At 35.8% G+C, this 17,088-nt stretch overlaps 1 protein-coding gene across 2 annotated transcripts in view; it reads right to left on the reverse strand.

Moving 5' to 3' along the window:
- The window catches only part of ACVR2A (activin A receptor type 2A), an 83,163-nt gene that overhangs the window by 1,225 nt on the left and 64,850 nt on the right, over positions 1–17,088 (reverse strand). For both annotated transcript variants that reach the window (XM_082658129.1, XM_082658130.1), the window contains 6 exons: positions 12,315–12,458; positions 10,055–10,198; positions 8,887–9,032; positions 7,078–7,192; positions 3,964–4,102; positions 731–861 (listed from right to left, as the gene is read on the reverse strand). In XM_082658129.1, coding sequence (XP_082514255.1) covers positions 731–861; positions 3,964–4,102; positions 7,078–7,192; positions 8,887–9,032; positions 10,055–10,198; positions 12,315–12,458 — 819 coding nt within the window. The remainder of the gene's footprint in view (positions 1–730; positions 862–3,963; positions 4,103–7,077; positions 7,193–8,886; positions 9,033–10,054; positions 10,199–12,314; positions 12,459–17,088) is intronic.

Here is a 17,088-nt window from a genome sequence, read left to right on the forward strand (position 1 = left end):
CCCAATCCTACCCATCTAGGTCTTCACAGAGCACCGTTTCTTTAATTCCAGAAATCCCTGACCATTGTTCATAAACCAGGTAATTTAAATGCTAACCTCTGAATTGTATTCAAAACCGAGGCTTTAAGAAGTTTACCAATTTTTATTGTTTTCTTAATATCAGCATTTCTACCTTGCAGTTAAAGTAGGAAAAAAGGTTCAAAAGCCAACCTTAAGGATTTTCTACCTGGCTTTATCCATGTTTCTAGTTATATCTAGACCAAAATAACCAGGGCAGTTTTGTTCCACCCTTCACCTACCTAGTCTCTTAAGTTCTTAAGAACTTGAAAATCATCCAGTCCCAAATCAAAATGCAAAAACTGTCATGGAGAGGAGAAAACTGGGCGCTTCACTTTCTTAAATGACCTGGGAAGGTGGTGATCAGCAAGCCTACCCGACTATCCGCAGGCTCAGAGCCAAGTACTCCTCCCCCGGGAAGATCTCCAAACGGGGGGCACACTCATCTGCACAAGAAAGACCACAGAGCTGAGTGCCCCAAGGCTCTGACCTCACCATCTTCCTCACCAGTGAACATAGCCTTAATTCTGTTGTTTCTAGAACTCTAGTTCAGAATATCCTGTATGAAGACCACCACCTCAGAAAAAAAGAGAAATGTGCAGAGATATCAATCATTCCTCTGAAAAACATTTTTCATTGGAAATTCAAGTGCAAAGCTAACTATATAACTTACAGCATGTTTCTGCCAATAATCTCTTAGAACAGGCCTCTTTTTTTTATGCACAACAACTTCCTGCATGTCTTCAAGAGAGGGATGCTGGCCAATTTCCTCCTCAAATGGCAACATGTATTCATCTACAGGTCCTGAAATGTAAAAAAAGGGGAAAAATCATTGTAATTCAAATCTTCCTAACTTCCAAACTGGAACAAGCTTTCTAAAACACACTCTGAATCACCTTTTCCCAACTGTCATATGCTATAGTGACGGGAGAGAAACAAACCCTCAACTGTACTTATACCGCAGTGTGACGCAAACTTTAGAGGAAATCAGAAAGTCTGTAATTTGGCATGTAACTCTGCTAAGGACTGTGAAAGGAGCTTTATTACCTGTTGTATAAGGAATGCCTATCTCTGTTTGTATATAGCACATAGGGAACCATGGATCTCTGCATATTAAGGACATAATAGCTCTTTAAGGTACCCACTCTTGCAATTCAGATCAGACTGTAAATAGTAGTGCTTTCATCTCTGAAGATTTTGGATTCGGTCTGCTATAACCATTTTTATTCTGACATGCCCAAACCCCCTACACATTCCACATGAGGAATTACGTACCCCAGAATCACACCTGTTCTCTGCCCTCACAGGAGCTGCCAGATATTGTTTTTTTAAAAATCACAAAGGTACTCTACAAAAAGGGTCCCCAATGAATCAGAATGTGCCTTCACAGACAAGCAAGATTTATTCTACATGTTCTTTTTCTTAGGCCTACGCAAATATGGAAATTCAGTTAGGAGTTTGTAATAACTAATAACTGATGAGCACTTATGCTAACCAGGAACTTTATATTATTTACTTCCATTTTATCTTCACAGAGTGAAGGTGGCATTACCCTATTTTACAGATAAAAAGCTCAAGAAAAAGTTCCATCATCTGCACAAGGGCATACAGCTGTTAAGTGATAGAGTTGGAATTTGAATCCACCTCAGTGACTCTAAAGTCTGTGCTTTCAATCACTAAACTGTCTCCCGTTGACAGAAATTGGTCGCTAATGAGCAATTTCAGTGACCAGATGTGTCTGTATATAGACATAAACCTTGTATAAGTTCTCAAAACACACCAAATACTCCTGCGTAGAATATAAGTTATAAACAGCTGATCAAGAAGGAGGCCATCTAACTCAACCCTGTCTAAATATAAGAATCCTTGATGGCTGGATAGTCAGTCTCTGCTGAAGCATTTCCAATCACTTAGAGTACTGACATTCTAAGGTGTCTATTTAACCCTTGCTACTCAAAGTGTGGTCCACAGGTCCAGCACTGGCACTGATGGGGTAGCTTTTGTAAGAAATGTAAATATCAGGCCCCACCTCAGACCTACCGAGTCAAAATCTGAATTTTAACAAGATTCCCAGGAGTTTGGTTTGCACGTTAAAGTTTGAGAATCACTGAACTGAACCATCAACAATTAGACATCTAAAAAATTGAAAAGCACTTACGTTAGCAGTGTGCATACTGTCCCCTCTGCTTCAATTTCTGACTTGAATCAGAAATGCCTGACTCTGAAATTGAGTATTTCATAGCACATGCAAGGCATTTAAGAAATGTAAGCATCTATCCTTATCCTATTCTTTTTCCATAAAAACTTCCCTGATAACCTCTCCTCCCCACCAACAAAGCAAGTCCTCACACCTCTAAGCTCCCATAACACTCCCTTAACATTTCTCAGGTATTAACATTCATCCAAAAACATTTGCCTATGTAGACAATTCATACTTACCTTACTCTGGAGTTAACTGTCCAGGATACATTTTATCACCTTAACTAAACTGTATATTACTTGTGTATCCCCTATAACACTACATCCAATTGGCTTGCTTTGGAGAGTTCATGTTAATGAAATTCTGAAGAAATATATTTTCCTGTAACATCTGCCATCTAACCTACTTGTGCCTCCATAAATGCACGCAATAAATGCATTTTTTCTTCCACTTTGAGCCAAAACACACTGAACAGCTTACTCTTCTTCCTATAGACTTCTAAGCTAAAATTATATCCAAATTGCTTCAACCTTTCTTAGGTTCTGGATCCATTCCCACGCCAATTTTGGAAGAATGAATGGCTGTCCATTCCTGAGCACTTTCCACTAAATTCCCTTTAAAAGCAGAGTATCCCAAATCAAGTTTCATATACCAGAGGTAGTCTGTCCTACACTGAGAAACTATTACAGTACTCAGAAAATATTCTTATAAACATAGGTTAAGATGGTTATAACTTTTATAAATTAAAGTTTTAAAAGATCAAACTAATTTACTTGGTTTGGGAGTTTAATAGGAAATTTGCCTTATATTCTCATATCCAAAAAAGTAGTATAATTGGAGAGGGTAGAGACCTTCTGAGGAGCACTAAAGACAGAATACCTACAACGCTATAATTCTGTCACACTAGGAACATAATATGCAGGTTTATAATGAGTCAATCAATGTAAATATTTTTAGGACTTGAAAAGGACTTCAAGAACAAGGACTAGGAATCCCTTAGAACCAAGGTGATGTGCTAGGGAATGTAACTTATGTTCACAATAATGTCTACATCAGATCAGACTTAACAAAGCTTTAAGGAGGCAGAATCTAACTTGTGCTGTAACACACACTCAGTTCTGGGTCATGGAGGATAGAATGGTAATTCAATCCATCACAGGAGGGCTGAACAGCCAGCCTGAGTATCCTGGGAGGCAAAATCCCCCGACTCTGTGCACCTCCTCTCACCCAAGAGTTGACTTTAACTCTTAGGTGTCTCAGGACCCTCGTGATCTTACCAAAGTAGCAGCCCTCTCCCTGAATCTGGATCAGAGTTTCAAATCTTGATTTCACCACTTATCACTCTGCAACTAAAACAGACAAGCTATTTAATTTCTATTTAAAATTTGAGCATCAAATTCCTCACAACTGAGGTGATAATTACCTCCAAAGTTGTTTTAGGAAATAAGCTGAAGGTATGTAAAGTGCCCAGCAAAACATCTGGCAATGGTAATGGATCAATACATATCAGTACCTTTCCTCTCCTGCCCTCCCCATCCCCTGCCTCCTGAGTTTTCTTTATGCTACCACCTCTTGGAGTCTGTTTTTAAAAAATTGTACTTTAAAATATTACCTTTGAGAGTAATCAACCCTTTTCATACACGTGTAGTAGGTACAGGTATACATATATATGTATATGTCTTTTAAAAAAATATATGTTCCCTTACCATCTGCAGCAGTACAGCGAGAAGCCAGTTCCCACAGGACTAATCCCATGGCGTACATATCTATCCTCAAAAATGCATCCCTTTGGAAGTTTATAGCACCCTCTAATACCTCTGGAGCCATATACCTTCGGGTACCAACCTGAAAAAGATGTTGAAAGCAAGCAGCACTTACTAACTTTGTGAACTAACATTTTATGATTTTGTAAAGAGAATCAAAACCAAGTGTGCTCTAGTATTAGGTAAGATAACTAAATTATGACTACCAGAATTTTATTCCATTTCAAGTAATACAACAGCCAAGACCCTGGAAACAGTGGATGCAACCATCAGTAGGGACTGCTTAAATAAGTAAGAGTACTATGCAGCTCTTAAAAAAAACATGAGGTAAATCTATAAGGACAAATATGGAAAGATTTCCAAAAATACTGTAAGATGAAAACAGCAAAGAACAAAGCAGTATATATACTAAGATCCCTTCTGGATACACTTAACAGATATATCAACAGACATTATGCTGGTCTAGGCTTCGACTTTTTCCCCCTTCTGGAAGTAATCACAAGAAACTGAACAATGGTTATTTGTGGAGAGAGGATGGAACAGAGAAAAAAGGCTGTATACTTTTTAACTGTACATTGTTTGAAATGCATCTTTTTTAAAAAAATACTCCTTTTGAGAGTTTCTCTTTCTCTGTACGAAAAAAAAAAACCCTAATAAACATAAAATGAATTAGCCAAGTACAGGATGGATAAACTTTTTAAAGTTCTGTTTCCACAAAATCTGTGTATTTGTTTCTTCATGAATTCTGTCTTAAATTCTTTATTGATATCTGTCCCTAACAATCTGGTATTTCTTAGTAATGTAACTACGGTTACTAAGCTAGCACAGCTAACTTTGGTTGGTGCTTGACAAGATTCATATATGAACACTTAATTTCTGTGAGACAGGTGGTTAGATTAATCCACTTGAGTTTAATAGGTCTAGGGAGCCGCCCAGATACTGGTATTTCCAAAAGCTCCATAAGTTAAGTGACTATGATCTATAGACTAGAAGTTGGGCAATTATCTGCAAATATACATATAAAGAGATGTTTAAGAAAAAACAAGGATAGATCACTAAGACACTGAAGTTCAAAAACCCGAAGTTTTTAATTCATTTAATAAGGAGAACACTTTAAAGAAAGGGTAAAAAGGTAGCTTTGCCTTTTTTGCTACTTTAAATAACTATTTTAATTGTACTGTAAGTAAGCTTTTCCCCAAAATCTACTTTTCTCCTGAAGATAAATGTTATGCCTTCCAAAGTACTTCTTTTCTTATGAAATGATGACATCTTCCTTTTTAGTATAAAATGTCCTCTCTTTTATAAATTGATGATGATATTAGAGAAAAATGTTATTTTTTTCCCAGTGTTCTTTGCAATATATAAAATATGCAATAACAAGCATTTTGAAACTTTCTGGTCCATGAAATCTAAAGTCAAGGAATCAGTGATGTATTATTCATTATTATATATATATATGTAATTATTATGTATTATTAGTTATTTTTACCCTCATCATGTAAGCCAATCATGAGGGCATTAAAAGATATGAATGAAGGGAGATTAGTTCGGTGCTTTGCGATGACCTAGAGGGGTGGGACAGGGAGGATGGGAGGGAGGCTCAAGAGGTAGTGGGTATGAGGACATGCATATGCATATGGCTGATTCGCTTTGTTGTGCAACAGACACTAACACAGTATTGTGAAGCAATTATACTCCAATAAAGATCTATTAAAAAAAACTTGAAAAAAAAAGATATGAATGAATCCCCAAATTCTTTTCTTAAAAAGGGGGAAGGTTTATAAGGTACCAAAGGATTAAACTCTTCCCAAAATTCAGTCTTAAGGTAATCAGACAATCAGCTCAGAAGCCTGGTCCTAGGCTTCCTGCACAATCTCCCATCTCAGTACATTCTCCGCAAAACTGCCTTCCTTCCCAAATACATATGTTGTCAACTTTTCTAGAACTATGACTGCTGACTAAATTCTTAAATCATTAGTCAATGTTGTCAAAATTTGTTGTGCTATGTTCTTGGAGGTCAGTAGGACACACTGGGCAAAAAGAAAGCTGAGAATCAGATGATCAAATAATTTGCGTGATCTGAAAGATGAAGTAATGATTGTGCAAAATCATTTGGCTTTGTAAGGAAATATCACCTTTCAGGTCAAACTAGTTTGAAAACACCTTTCCTAGAGCCTCAGTTTCTGAGAATAAAATGTATGGATAATGTTCTTTTCCTCTTTGGCTTCCTTAAAGGCTCCCATTGCTGAAGTCTCTGTGCAGACCTTGGTTAGTAAAATTAAACTCCTTGCTCAGGGCCTTAGAAGTCCTCTGAACTCTGGAGAGAATTCAGAGAAAAGCTATAAAGTTGATTAAAGAGTTAAAGAAGCAATAGAAACCAAGAAGCAAGAAACTATCATTGCTGTCTGGAAAAACAGGCACTAGATCTTAGTACATTATAACATGAATAGTGACTGATTATTCTTCCATTCCTCTTAAGATAGTGAAAGAATTAACAAGTTAAAACTAGTGAGTTAATATTAAGAACTCCCTAGAAGAATGAGGCTTATTAAAATGTGTTGGATTCTTCTTTGATTAGTTTTAAAAATAGAATCCTATGACATCTAAATTGTTTTATGAATTGCTTGATCTAAACCACCTGAGGTCCTAACAGTCCTTCATCACCATATGAAAATATCTTCCTCAGCAAATTTAACATATTACTCTTAAGAGAGTTTTTTTTTTTTTTTTTCCTGCAGTACGCGGGCCTCTCTCACTGTTGTGGCCTCTCCCATTGTGGAGCACAGGCTCCGGCCGCGCAGGCTCAGCGGCCATGGCTCACAGGCCCAGCCGCTCCGCGGCATGTGGGATCTTCCCGGACCGGGGCATGAACCCGTGTCCCCTGCATCGGCAGGCAGACTCTCAACCACTGTGCCACCAGGGAAGCCCGAGAGTCATTTTTATAATACATACCAATTTAAGAACCAGCACAATAATTTTAGACCAACTGATCCCAGATGCCATCTAAGAAAATATGGGACAAGATTATTTTTTCTTACAGTTTACAGTTATCCTTACCTGTCCATGGGTATCACCTGCAGACTTGCCAGCCTCAAACTTTAACGCCAACCCAAAGTCAGCAATGCAAGCTGTCAGATTGTTTTTCAACAGCACATTTTTACTTTTGATGTCCCTTGCAAATAGAAAGATAAAGTATTCAAATTCAGTTTAAACAAGTTATCTTTTAAATTTTTTGACTGTAAGTAGGAAGAGAGACTATGTATGCTTTTAAAAAAAATAGTTATTTCAAAGTATGAAATACAGAAAAGGGCAGAGGGACAAAAAGTTTAAGTAAAGTCTCCAGATAGCTTGAAGCACAAGGGTACAGTGACCTAGTCGTATCCATTACATGGACAATAAGAAGGAATTCTCTCCATAAAGCAGTTTTATAAAGAGCTGCCATTCCAAAAGTACTGTCCAGCCTACATGTTATCTATGTCACTCCTAACTACCAATCATAAAATTGTTGTTGTTTTAAGATAATAAGCATATTTCAGAGTTTATAGTTAGAAACTCTCATTGACACTGAAATTTAAAAACCACAATGAAAGAATTTTCAGTTAAAGCTGAATTGGATGACACACAGGCCTACATTTTAAAACGGTCCCTTATTTTAATGGTTCTTATTACATTCACCAACTTGGCTGTACAAAAGCATCTCTACGAATGTATAAGAGAAATTTTTCACCATAAACATACACTGCTCCAGCTGGATCCTGGTGTTCCAAAAAGAGTAACCATTTTAAGGCAATCAGATGTCTTCCTCTACACATTAGCCTCAACTAGCTCATCCTAGGGCTTACTATACCCCAGTAAACACACCGGTACCATGAGCAATGGTAAATTTATGTGTGCAGACACAAAGTGTGAGACAAAGGACGCATAGATAGACAACCACAAATGCTACAAAAATCAGTTTTAGACTCAAACGATTTTTAGGGACCCTACTTATAATAACCTTTGGGGGTTCCAAAGGATTAGTTCCCTATAGGACTAGGTGAGGTGAGCAAAAATCCAGGAGGACAGGGTTAGACTATGTAGGAAGGTGAGAAGGGAAGCTATTTCTGAGGTAGAAGTCATTTAAGGTTTTCAAAATCAGAATCTACATTAGAATTGGAATAAAAGTAATGCCTCCCAGCAACCTAAGACACCACCTGATGGCACTCAACTAAGTATTTGTTAAATGAATCAGGTAATTTAAAACATCCATCTTTAAACTGAATATAAGATGACAGATTGACCCCATGTTCAAGGAAGTTAAATACACAATGGCAAACTGAATCCCATGTTTAAGGGAACTAACGGTTTCCCTTTTAAGGATATGACAATTGTTGAGTCCAAGTACTATTTCTTCACTGAAAAAGAAAATTTAGTAAACCCAATTATTCAAATAATACCTCCTTCCACCTCAACTTAGGTAATGATCACATGGTCATTCAAAACACAAGCAAAAAAGATACTCAAAATCTCTCCTTAATTACATCCCCTTATACCTATTTATAATCATCTTTGAAGTAAATCATGTTTTGAGGTAAAACAGATTTCTCCTTTGAGACAAAGAAAATACACTTTTTCTTAACTATGTTTTCGGAAATGAGACAAATTGAAACATAAGTCAATAATTAACCTTTGACAATGATGTTAATATATACATTATCCAAAATACTTCCTGGCCAATCTCAAAGCTAATTTGAAAAACAAGTGAAAATCAATGCTTCCTATAGCATGATTAGGTAACTAGGGGAAAAATAAATTTTGCCCAGGGGATTGAAAGTTTAAATAATAAATACTGAATTATTGGGTAAAATAATATAAATTTAGCTCTACCTGTGAGATATGGCGGGTTTGTGGCCATCTTTTAGGCCAGGTATATCCTCATGTAAATATGCCAATCCTCTAGCCATGGTTTCTGCAATATGACACAATTCATTCCAAGAGACCACATTAGCCTTAAGAAAGTCTGATAGTGAACCCTAAAGGAAGGGGGAAAAAAAACAACTTATGTTCTTGACAAAAGCCGTATGTATATGGAGACTTTCCTTTTTACTTTTAAGAGGTCATGGAAGGCAACATAGTTTTCCTTTCAGTGAATAATATCCAAAATGCAATCTTTCTGGAAGGGTTCAAGTTTCACATTAATAAACATTTGAAAGGAATACCACTAATCTTTAAAGGTTTGCTACAAGCACAGTTGGTCAATTTCCCATTGAGAAGGCAAAATTAACAAAAAAAAAAAAAGGTTATTGAAAATCTAAAGTTCTAGAAAATATTTTAAAAGTTAAAATATGTTGACTATAGAGATGTTATAAATAGGACTAGGAGAACAAAAATTAAAACATATGAACAACAACTAACCTAAAGAATCTTCCTCTAGAGATTACTGCCAACCTTTTAGTCAAGAATTAAGGGAATTAAAACAGCCACTTTTTTCTGACAGTGATGAAACTGATTGCCAAGAAGATCACAATTTCCTACTCCATTAATGTATACTTTCATACTAACTCTGAAAGCAGAAAAATTGAGGAAAAATAGCAAGTGTGTTTTGGTGGTAATTACCCTACAAATCAGTGACTGATCAAAGATCAGATAAATTTCCTGACCCTAGTTTTGTCACTAAGTGACATCAATTAAAGAATTTTAAGAAACAAAATTCAAGCTGAAAAAATGTCTCATGTAATAAAAGTGGACAGTAAATGGTAAATGAAAATTCCTAAGCATTGGCTATACTAAAATAATTATTTGTAAGAGAAGTATAATTGCAGCACAAGAAATCAGGGACAAAAGACTGGTATTATATAAGTAGAGGGTTAGGTGAAAAAGTTGTCATCTTTGTTCTTCTATTAAATAAATCATTTTTAAAGCAGGTTTTTATTTATAAATATTAACCAACTATAATAACACACTGTTCCCAGAAAAATAAGTGAGGGCTTTGTAGCCAACATTAGGAAGTAAGCCAACCCTGACTTCACTGAGTTAAAATGGAAAGTAGTTTTACCTTTTCATGAAATGCTGTGATTAGCCAAAGATCCACATCAACACTGGTACCTCGTTTTTCTGCACCAATGAACTGTAATATGTTCTCATGCTTCATTCCAGGCAAACTATAGACTTCATATTCATTCTGCCATGACTGTTTGTCCTAGAGTTAAAAAGAATAGTAAGAATGCAAAGAACACAGGCAAATAAACCATATCTAAGAGATTACTCAAGTAAGTTCTAAGGCAATTTTTTTTAAAGGCTAAGTATTAAGAGATTCTTTGGTTTTGTTTTGTCCTGTTTTTTAATAAAAGAAAACTTTGACAACAGGTAACAGTTACATACCAAATGCCTGCCCTGCCCCATTCCTTCAAACATACTTTTTTGTGTTTGTAATTTGTAAACATAGAAGTTGATCAGAAATACTGCACTTCTGAATCCTAACAATGGCAACACATTCCACATACAAGTTAGTACTACAGTGTAATTTTATCACGGTGTGAAGTTACCTGTGTTACTATTAAGAATAATCTCTCTGAGAGATGAAATTCAGGGAGAATGACTTCATCTAAATAGAAAACAAATTTTTTTCAAACACTAACAGCATGTCAAACCTTCTTAACAAAATGTTTAGAATACCCTGCAGAGTCAATAAGAGAGCAATGGGGTATAAATATGCAATACAATAATTTGAAACACCACAGATTCACTTGTGCCTGCAAGTGATCCATACCTCTTACATGTCTACTTATAAAGGATTAGTTTCTTTTCACAATGGGAGAATAACGAAAGTGGGAGGCACCACAGCATAACGGTTAGGAACCCTCTGGATCCAAGCTATCTAAGAACCTTTGGCATGTTACATAATCATTCAGCTTCCTGATTAGCAAAACAAGGACTGTAGTGGGTGCCCCATAGGGTCGTTGTATTATACATATATTGCGTGTTATATGTATGGGTAATAATACATATTAGTGAGTACTCACATATGTAAAGTACCTCTATCTGACACAATAGAACCATTCAGTAAAATGTTAGCTACTGTTCTTGTTGTTACTCTGACGTTAATAGCATCCAAATGCGCTTCTCTAATTTTTAAGCTTCCTCACATGAAATAAGAACCCTGATCTTCTTTGTGAACCTTGGCCCAAAAGACTTTTCTTTTGAGAACTAAACTACAGTTAACAGTAATAAAAAAAAAAAAAGTAATAAACTTCTTCACAGACTCTAAGGAACAGACTTTCAAGGAGGTAAGAGGGCAAAAATCTAGGTATATTAAGACAAAGAAATTGAATAATTTTGGTATAAGGAAGATCTACTATACAGGTGCAGGGGTGAAGCCTGCATCAAAAAACCCGGCCAGGATCGCAATACCATGCACAGCATTAGCCACAGGTGTGTATAAGCAGAAAACAGGAACAAAGGAATTATCATAGATCTATACCACCAACGGAGCAAAACTAAAGAATATCTCAGAGGTGCATGAGACCAGGGTTTTATAAGGTTGGCCCCCCTTAATAGAAAAACAAGTCAACAGTAAACCAATTATTTGGAGTCTTGACTCAATGCCTCTGAAAATTCACCAAACAAAATCTGAAATGATTACACCAATACTCAAAGTAGAACAAAAATGAATCAGCCTGGTAATATATCTCCAAACAGCGATTCTAAAACAAAGCACACTACTCTTTCAATATTCTGTTTGCTTTTTCTGATAATGTCAATGGGACATTAAAAGTTAACCACTCAGGGCTCCCCTGGTGGCACAGTGGTTGAGAGTCCACCTGCCAACGCAGGGGACACGGGTTCGTGCCCCGGTCCGGGAAGATCCCACATGCCGCGGAGCAGCTGGGCCCGTGAGCCATGGCCACTGAGCCTGTGCATCGGGGCCTGTGCTCCGCAACGGGAGAGGCCACAGCAGTGAGAGGCCCGCGTACCGCAAAAAAAAAAAAAAAAAGTTAACCACTCAGACAATGAATTATATTTTTTAATTAGAATCCTCATCTTCACTTTGCATTTCTGTAGAATTTTTACTGGCAAAAAATCTCCTATATGCTTATGTATTGTAATTCCACCACTCTAAACAAACATGACTGTTGTACCATTAATTTCTCAGATGAGAAGGCAGACATAAAAGGGCTAACCACTTCCCCCGGTATCACAAAGAACCACCATGAAACATACGGCTTGTGTTTTCAGACTGTTTCTGAGTTCCAATGACCTAGCCAGTCGCATCTTTTAAAAAATATATGCAGACTAGAAAACTGCAATAAACATACCTGTATTGGAAATATTTTCACAGCCACATATTCATTGAGTAACTGGGCTTTCCACACACAACCAAATCTTCCCCTTGCTTTCACTTCTAGTAACTGCAGTGGCTTCAAACCTAGTAATGGAGAAGGAGGGGGTGGTCCTGGGTCCTACAGATAAACAATAATAATATTATCTAAAGAGCAGCACATGACACATCTCGCTTCTAAATATCAGTATACTGAGAAATCGATTGACAGAAACGGTAGACACATACAAATGACATTAACTTCAATCTTGCCAAAACTGAATTCTCAAGCATTACTAATTACCTATAGTGATCAAAAAGCAAGAAACTTGAATTAAGAGTTTTCACAATAACATTCCTACTGCTACATATATATATATATATATATATAGCAATCAGGAGAAAAGATCTAAAATCTTTTTGATCCAGTCTCACTAATTCTCCTAAGATTTTTCTGTGACCTTCAGGATATTACTAATGGTATTTTAATTTCATCCAGTTGATTATTCCTTATAGGATAAGGATTTGAAAAGTGCCAGATACAGCAAATTATGGCTATGTCTCAAAGAAACCACTCCTCAAAATCCATTACTTTCCCCAGTGAGTGTTTAAATCTTTCTTCATTAATATCAGAAATACCCACACAGCTATTCTCAAACACATTACAAATAGGTATTTCAAATACAAAGCACATAAAAGGAATATGTAAGTTAGTGTTGCTATAACCAAACTGCTCCATTCATTCTAACTTTTCCACCCGGTAACAATTTGTCCCTTTGCTTATAATTACTTCCCAGAATTGATCTGAGATATTATTAGTATTCTGGGACTCATGGGCAAAGAAAGTACAAATAATTCAGAAAATAAGTGGTCATCATATTAGATGAGAAGGTATGGAAAATGAAAGAGAAGTATACTGCTATAGTTAATTTTTTAAATGGAGCAACTATAATATATAAATAGGAGTACAGCATCACCAGGGGATCCTCCTATACAAAGTAGAGTGGCTACCCTTCGCTGAAAACATTGTATTAGTTAAATATCTGCAACTAAAGCAAGAGGTAGAAAGCCTTTTGGAAAGCTTCCAGAGGAAAGCAGTAACATGTTTGAAGGCCTGTGTAATGAGTATTGTTAGCAAGAACTAAAATTTCTGTGGCAACAGACTTTATGACACTGGGTGGCACTTAAGACACTTGGAGATTGTATGTCACTCCTTTATCAATGCATGTCTCTCTGCCTTTACTCTCCTTCCTTAAAACAAACAAACAAACAAACAAAAACCTCCTCTTCTAATGCCTCAGGACAGTAAGTGCTCCCTTTAGGCATTATTCAGCCCCTGGATGCCACTCAAGATTTTTTAAAAGTTGGCATCTATGTTAGAAAGACCCTCAGCAATAGAAACACTGCAAAGTATTAAAGAGAAAAAATAATGTAATTTCTTCTTCTAAAGTAGACAATCTTTCTAAAATGGTTTGAGAATTCCTATTTTAAAACAGTATGATAAACCAGAAGACTTCCTGTGACCCATTTTAACATCAGATATTTATTTTTTAAATGTCTGCAAAAGTTGCTTTTCCTTCACACATTCAAACCATGAAAGGTTAGTAGAGCTAAAGATTATTTTAGTTTAACAGAGTGACAAGAAAGTCAGATGTACATCTTATAGAAGTATGGCCTCTCAAATTATGATTCTCAGTGGGAGGGGACACAAGACGCTCTGGAGAAGTTTTACCAGAACTGAATCCTCCCTCCCTCATTCCTTGACTGATCATATATATCTGCAATAAGAGACCCCACTGATCGTAGTACATGACTTATGTGAATGTGGAGACAGGAGGGAACAAGTTGAAACCACTCTTCTAGAGGCAAAGAAAACCACTCAGTGCTCTAAGTTCAAGAATTATTGGATAACTGCATAAAAGAGTAATTGTGCTAACTAAACAAAGTTCACTTTGAAAAACTTTAAATAACTATAAGGTTAAAGTCAATGATTCCCCCTCCTTTAGAGATAAGTTAGAAAAGTTGAGTTTTCAAAGCAGGGATGACAAAAATTAAAGTATGCAGATAAGGGTTGAAAGCTGAAGAGGGAAAATAACCAGGTAAAGAGTAATATAGCACTATATGTAAACACTAAAATTTTTAATAAATTGACTGATAATGTCTCTTTAGATAACATACACATTATCCATTCCCTATGCTAAAGAGTACCAACCATATGGATATGATTCAGATGGATTCAGATGGATTTAGGATTTAGATGACTTAATCCACACCTCAAATTAAGAATATGTCGGCAGTTCAAAATAAGACTTTACTCTGTATGACAGACTCTAGGTACATCCACCTCACTACAAATAACTCAATTTCATTTATATTCCATTGTATATATGTGCCACATATCCATTCATCTGTCGATGGACACTTAGGTTGCTTCCGTGTCCTGGCTACTGTAGCTGATTCATGTTGTTATAAAGCAGAAACTAACACACCACTGTAAAGCAATTATACTCCAATAAAGATGTTTAAAAAAAAAAAAAAGAATACCCAAAATAAGACTTTAATATAATATTAACCTTAATTTTAGGAAACAAAAATTTCCAATGCCTATGTTTAGAATTAAAAAAACATCACTGAATGTTTTCCAAATGCGTAGATAAACTTAAAAGTTCCCATAAGTTTCCAAGACTCTGTTTACGAAGTTTGTAAGCTACCGTTATTTCAGTAAGAAATCTTAGATCACTCTCCTAATGAAATTCCCATTATAGTCAGCATTATATATTAACAACCTGAAAATATGCTTTGTCATAATTACTTGTAAGTAAAAAGCTTAAATTTAGGAGAACACAGGCCAATTTTCAAAGGGTAAGAAGATCTACAAAAGCACACTCCTACAAAATGTCAAAACTTTTAGAAATGATAATTCTACAATTCTTAGAAAGGTTAGGTTCAAAAATGAGAACTCTGTAACAGATTACAACTCTATAAAATCTATACTACCAGTCAGTATATCTTTTTACTTCTCTAATAAAATGTTATTGGACTATTCTTCTAATTCATACTTCTCAGTTCTTCCATTTAACAGCTTACATCTAAAAGAAGTTTTAACCACTTCCCTCATATCTAGCTTTTACTTATCCTATAATCTAAGAATATTAGAAATTATTTTCTGTTTATTAACAGCATTATACTAATTTACCCAAAAAAACCTCATACTTGATTCTAGGAATAAAGATTTATACCCTTAAAATATATGAGAACCTGGGGAGACAAATTCAGACTTAAACTTCATAATGACAACAACATTCTGATATTATCCATAAAACATGGCTTTGCCCTGCTACAGAGAAAAACCACTTTTGGAGGGGTAACTATAAGGACTACAGAGTTCCTGAAAACTTTCCCTAAGTTCCAGCTCTCTTCCAGCACCCATGCTATTTTGCACAGTTAAAAAGATTTTCATTAGAACATGGCTCTGATTACATCTCTTCTTTACCCACTTGTATGTGAAAATTATGGCATCAGAAGACATGTTGAGAAGCGACAAATGACAATAGCTGGAAAAAGTGCCCCCCACCCCTGCACCACTACCCAGTATCATTACTATAACCAACAGTGGATAAAAGATTAGAGGTGAAGAGCTGTAAAGCAGTCTGTGATCATTTTACTTATTCTGAGTTCTCCATATGAAAGGTGAATTCTAATCTAAATGAAGCCTTAAACTTCCAGACAGCAAAAGATCAAGTTATACTTCTCTAGCCAGTCCATTTGCTAAAGATGCCAAAGATGAAAGAAACTACCTGAAAATATAGATTTCACATTAAAAGATAATGGATTCGACCAGAAAGTCAGCATCTGTTAAAAATGAGCACATGCTGACATTTAAGGTAATGACATACTATAAAAATTAAGCAATACAAGGTTTGTAAGGCTAAAAATCTATCCATTAGGTGTTAACTTCTAGTCAACTAAACCAGTTGTGTTTCTACATTTCACCTTAGATAAGTATAAACACTGGTAACAATTCTTTAAAACCCAAAACTATTACGATGACAAGCCAATCATGTTTTTAATACTAGAAGTGGAAAAAAAACTACAACATAAATTTATAAACTATAGAGGATGGACAATAAAGCAACAACAACAACAAAAAATCTAAGAACAAAATGTTTAGTATGTATCCACAAAAAGTGCCACAACCATAAAACAAACATCAATGCATCTTACCTCTATCATTATATGAAAGGCGTGCTTGTGAAGAAAAAACACAGGCAAAAGAAATTACGATTTATATCCAGAATGAAATGAAAAATGACACATCAGTTACAAAAGTGAAGGAAGGAGAATAATGATTTAGCTTTTTAAAAGCTGGCAATGATCCAATGTATCATATTTTTTAAATGAGAACTGAGAGCACTTTCCTTATAAACAGAGGAAAGTAATATATTCTTTTTTAAATCTTGGACATTACCTATCAGATAAGAGGTATTATTATATAGATGACTCTAGTATGACCCCAAGTTACCTGATCCAATGGACTTCAAGCCAGCAAATAAACTAAACCTAGTCTTAAATAATTGTTACTTATTTTTCTAAGAAGTTCTAAGGACTAACTATAAGAGTTTTTTTTTAAAAAAAGCAATTTAGCTGAGAAGCTATGCGTTGGAATTGGACTCTGGACACCAGAGGGCAGTACTGCCTTTAACAAAAACTGTAGGAGCAGCAAAAGAAATTTTTATATAGCTAGAGTTAAGTTTCTCAGACAGTTGTCCTAA

The sequence above is a fragment of the Grampus griseus genome, assembly GCF_964374135.1.
Source record: "Grampus griseus genome assembly, chromosome: 7".
Taxonomy (NCBI): Eukaryota; Metazoa; Chordata; class Mammalia; order Artiodactyla; family Delphinidae; genus Grampus; species Grampus griseus.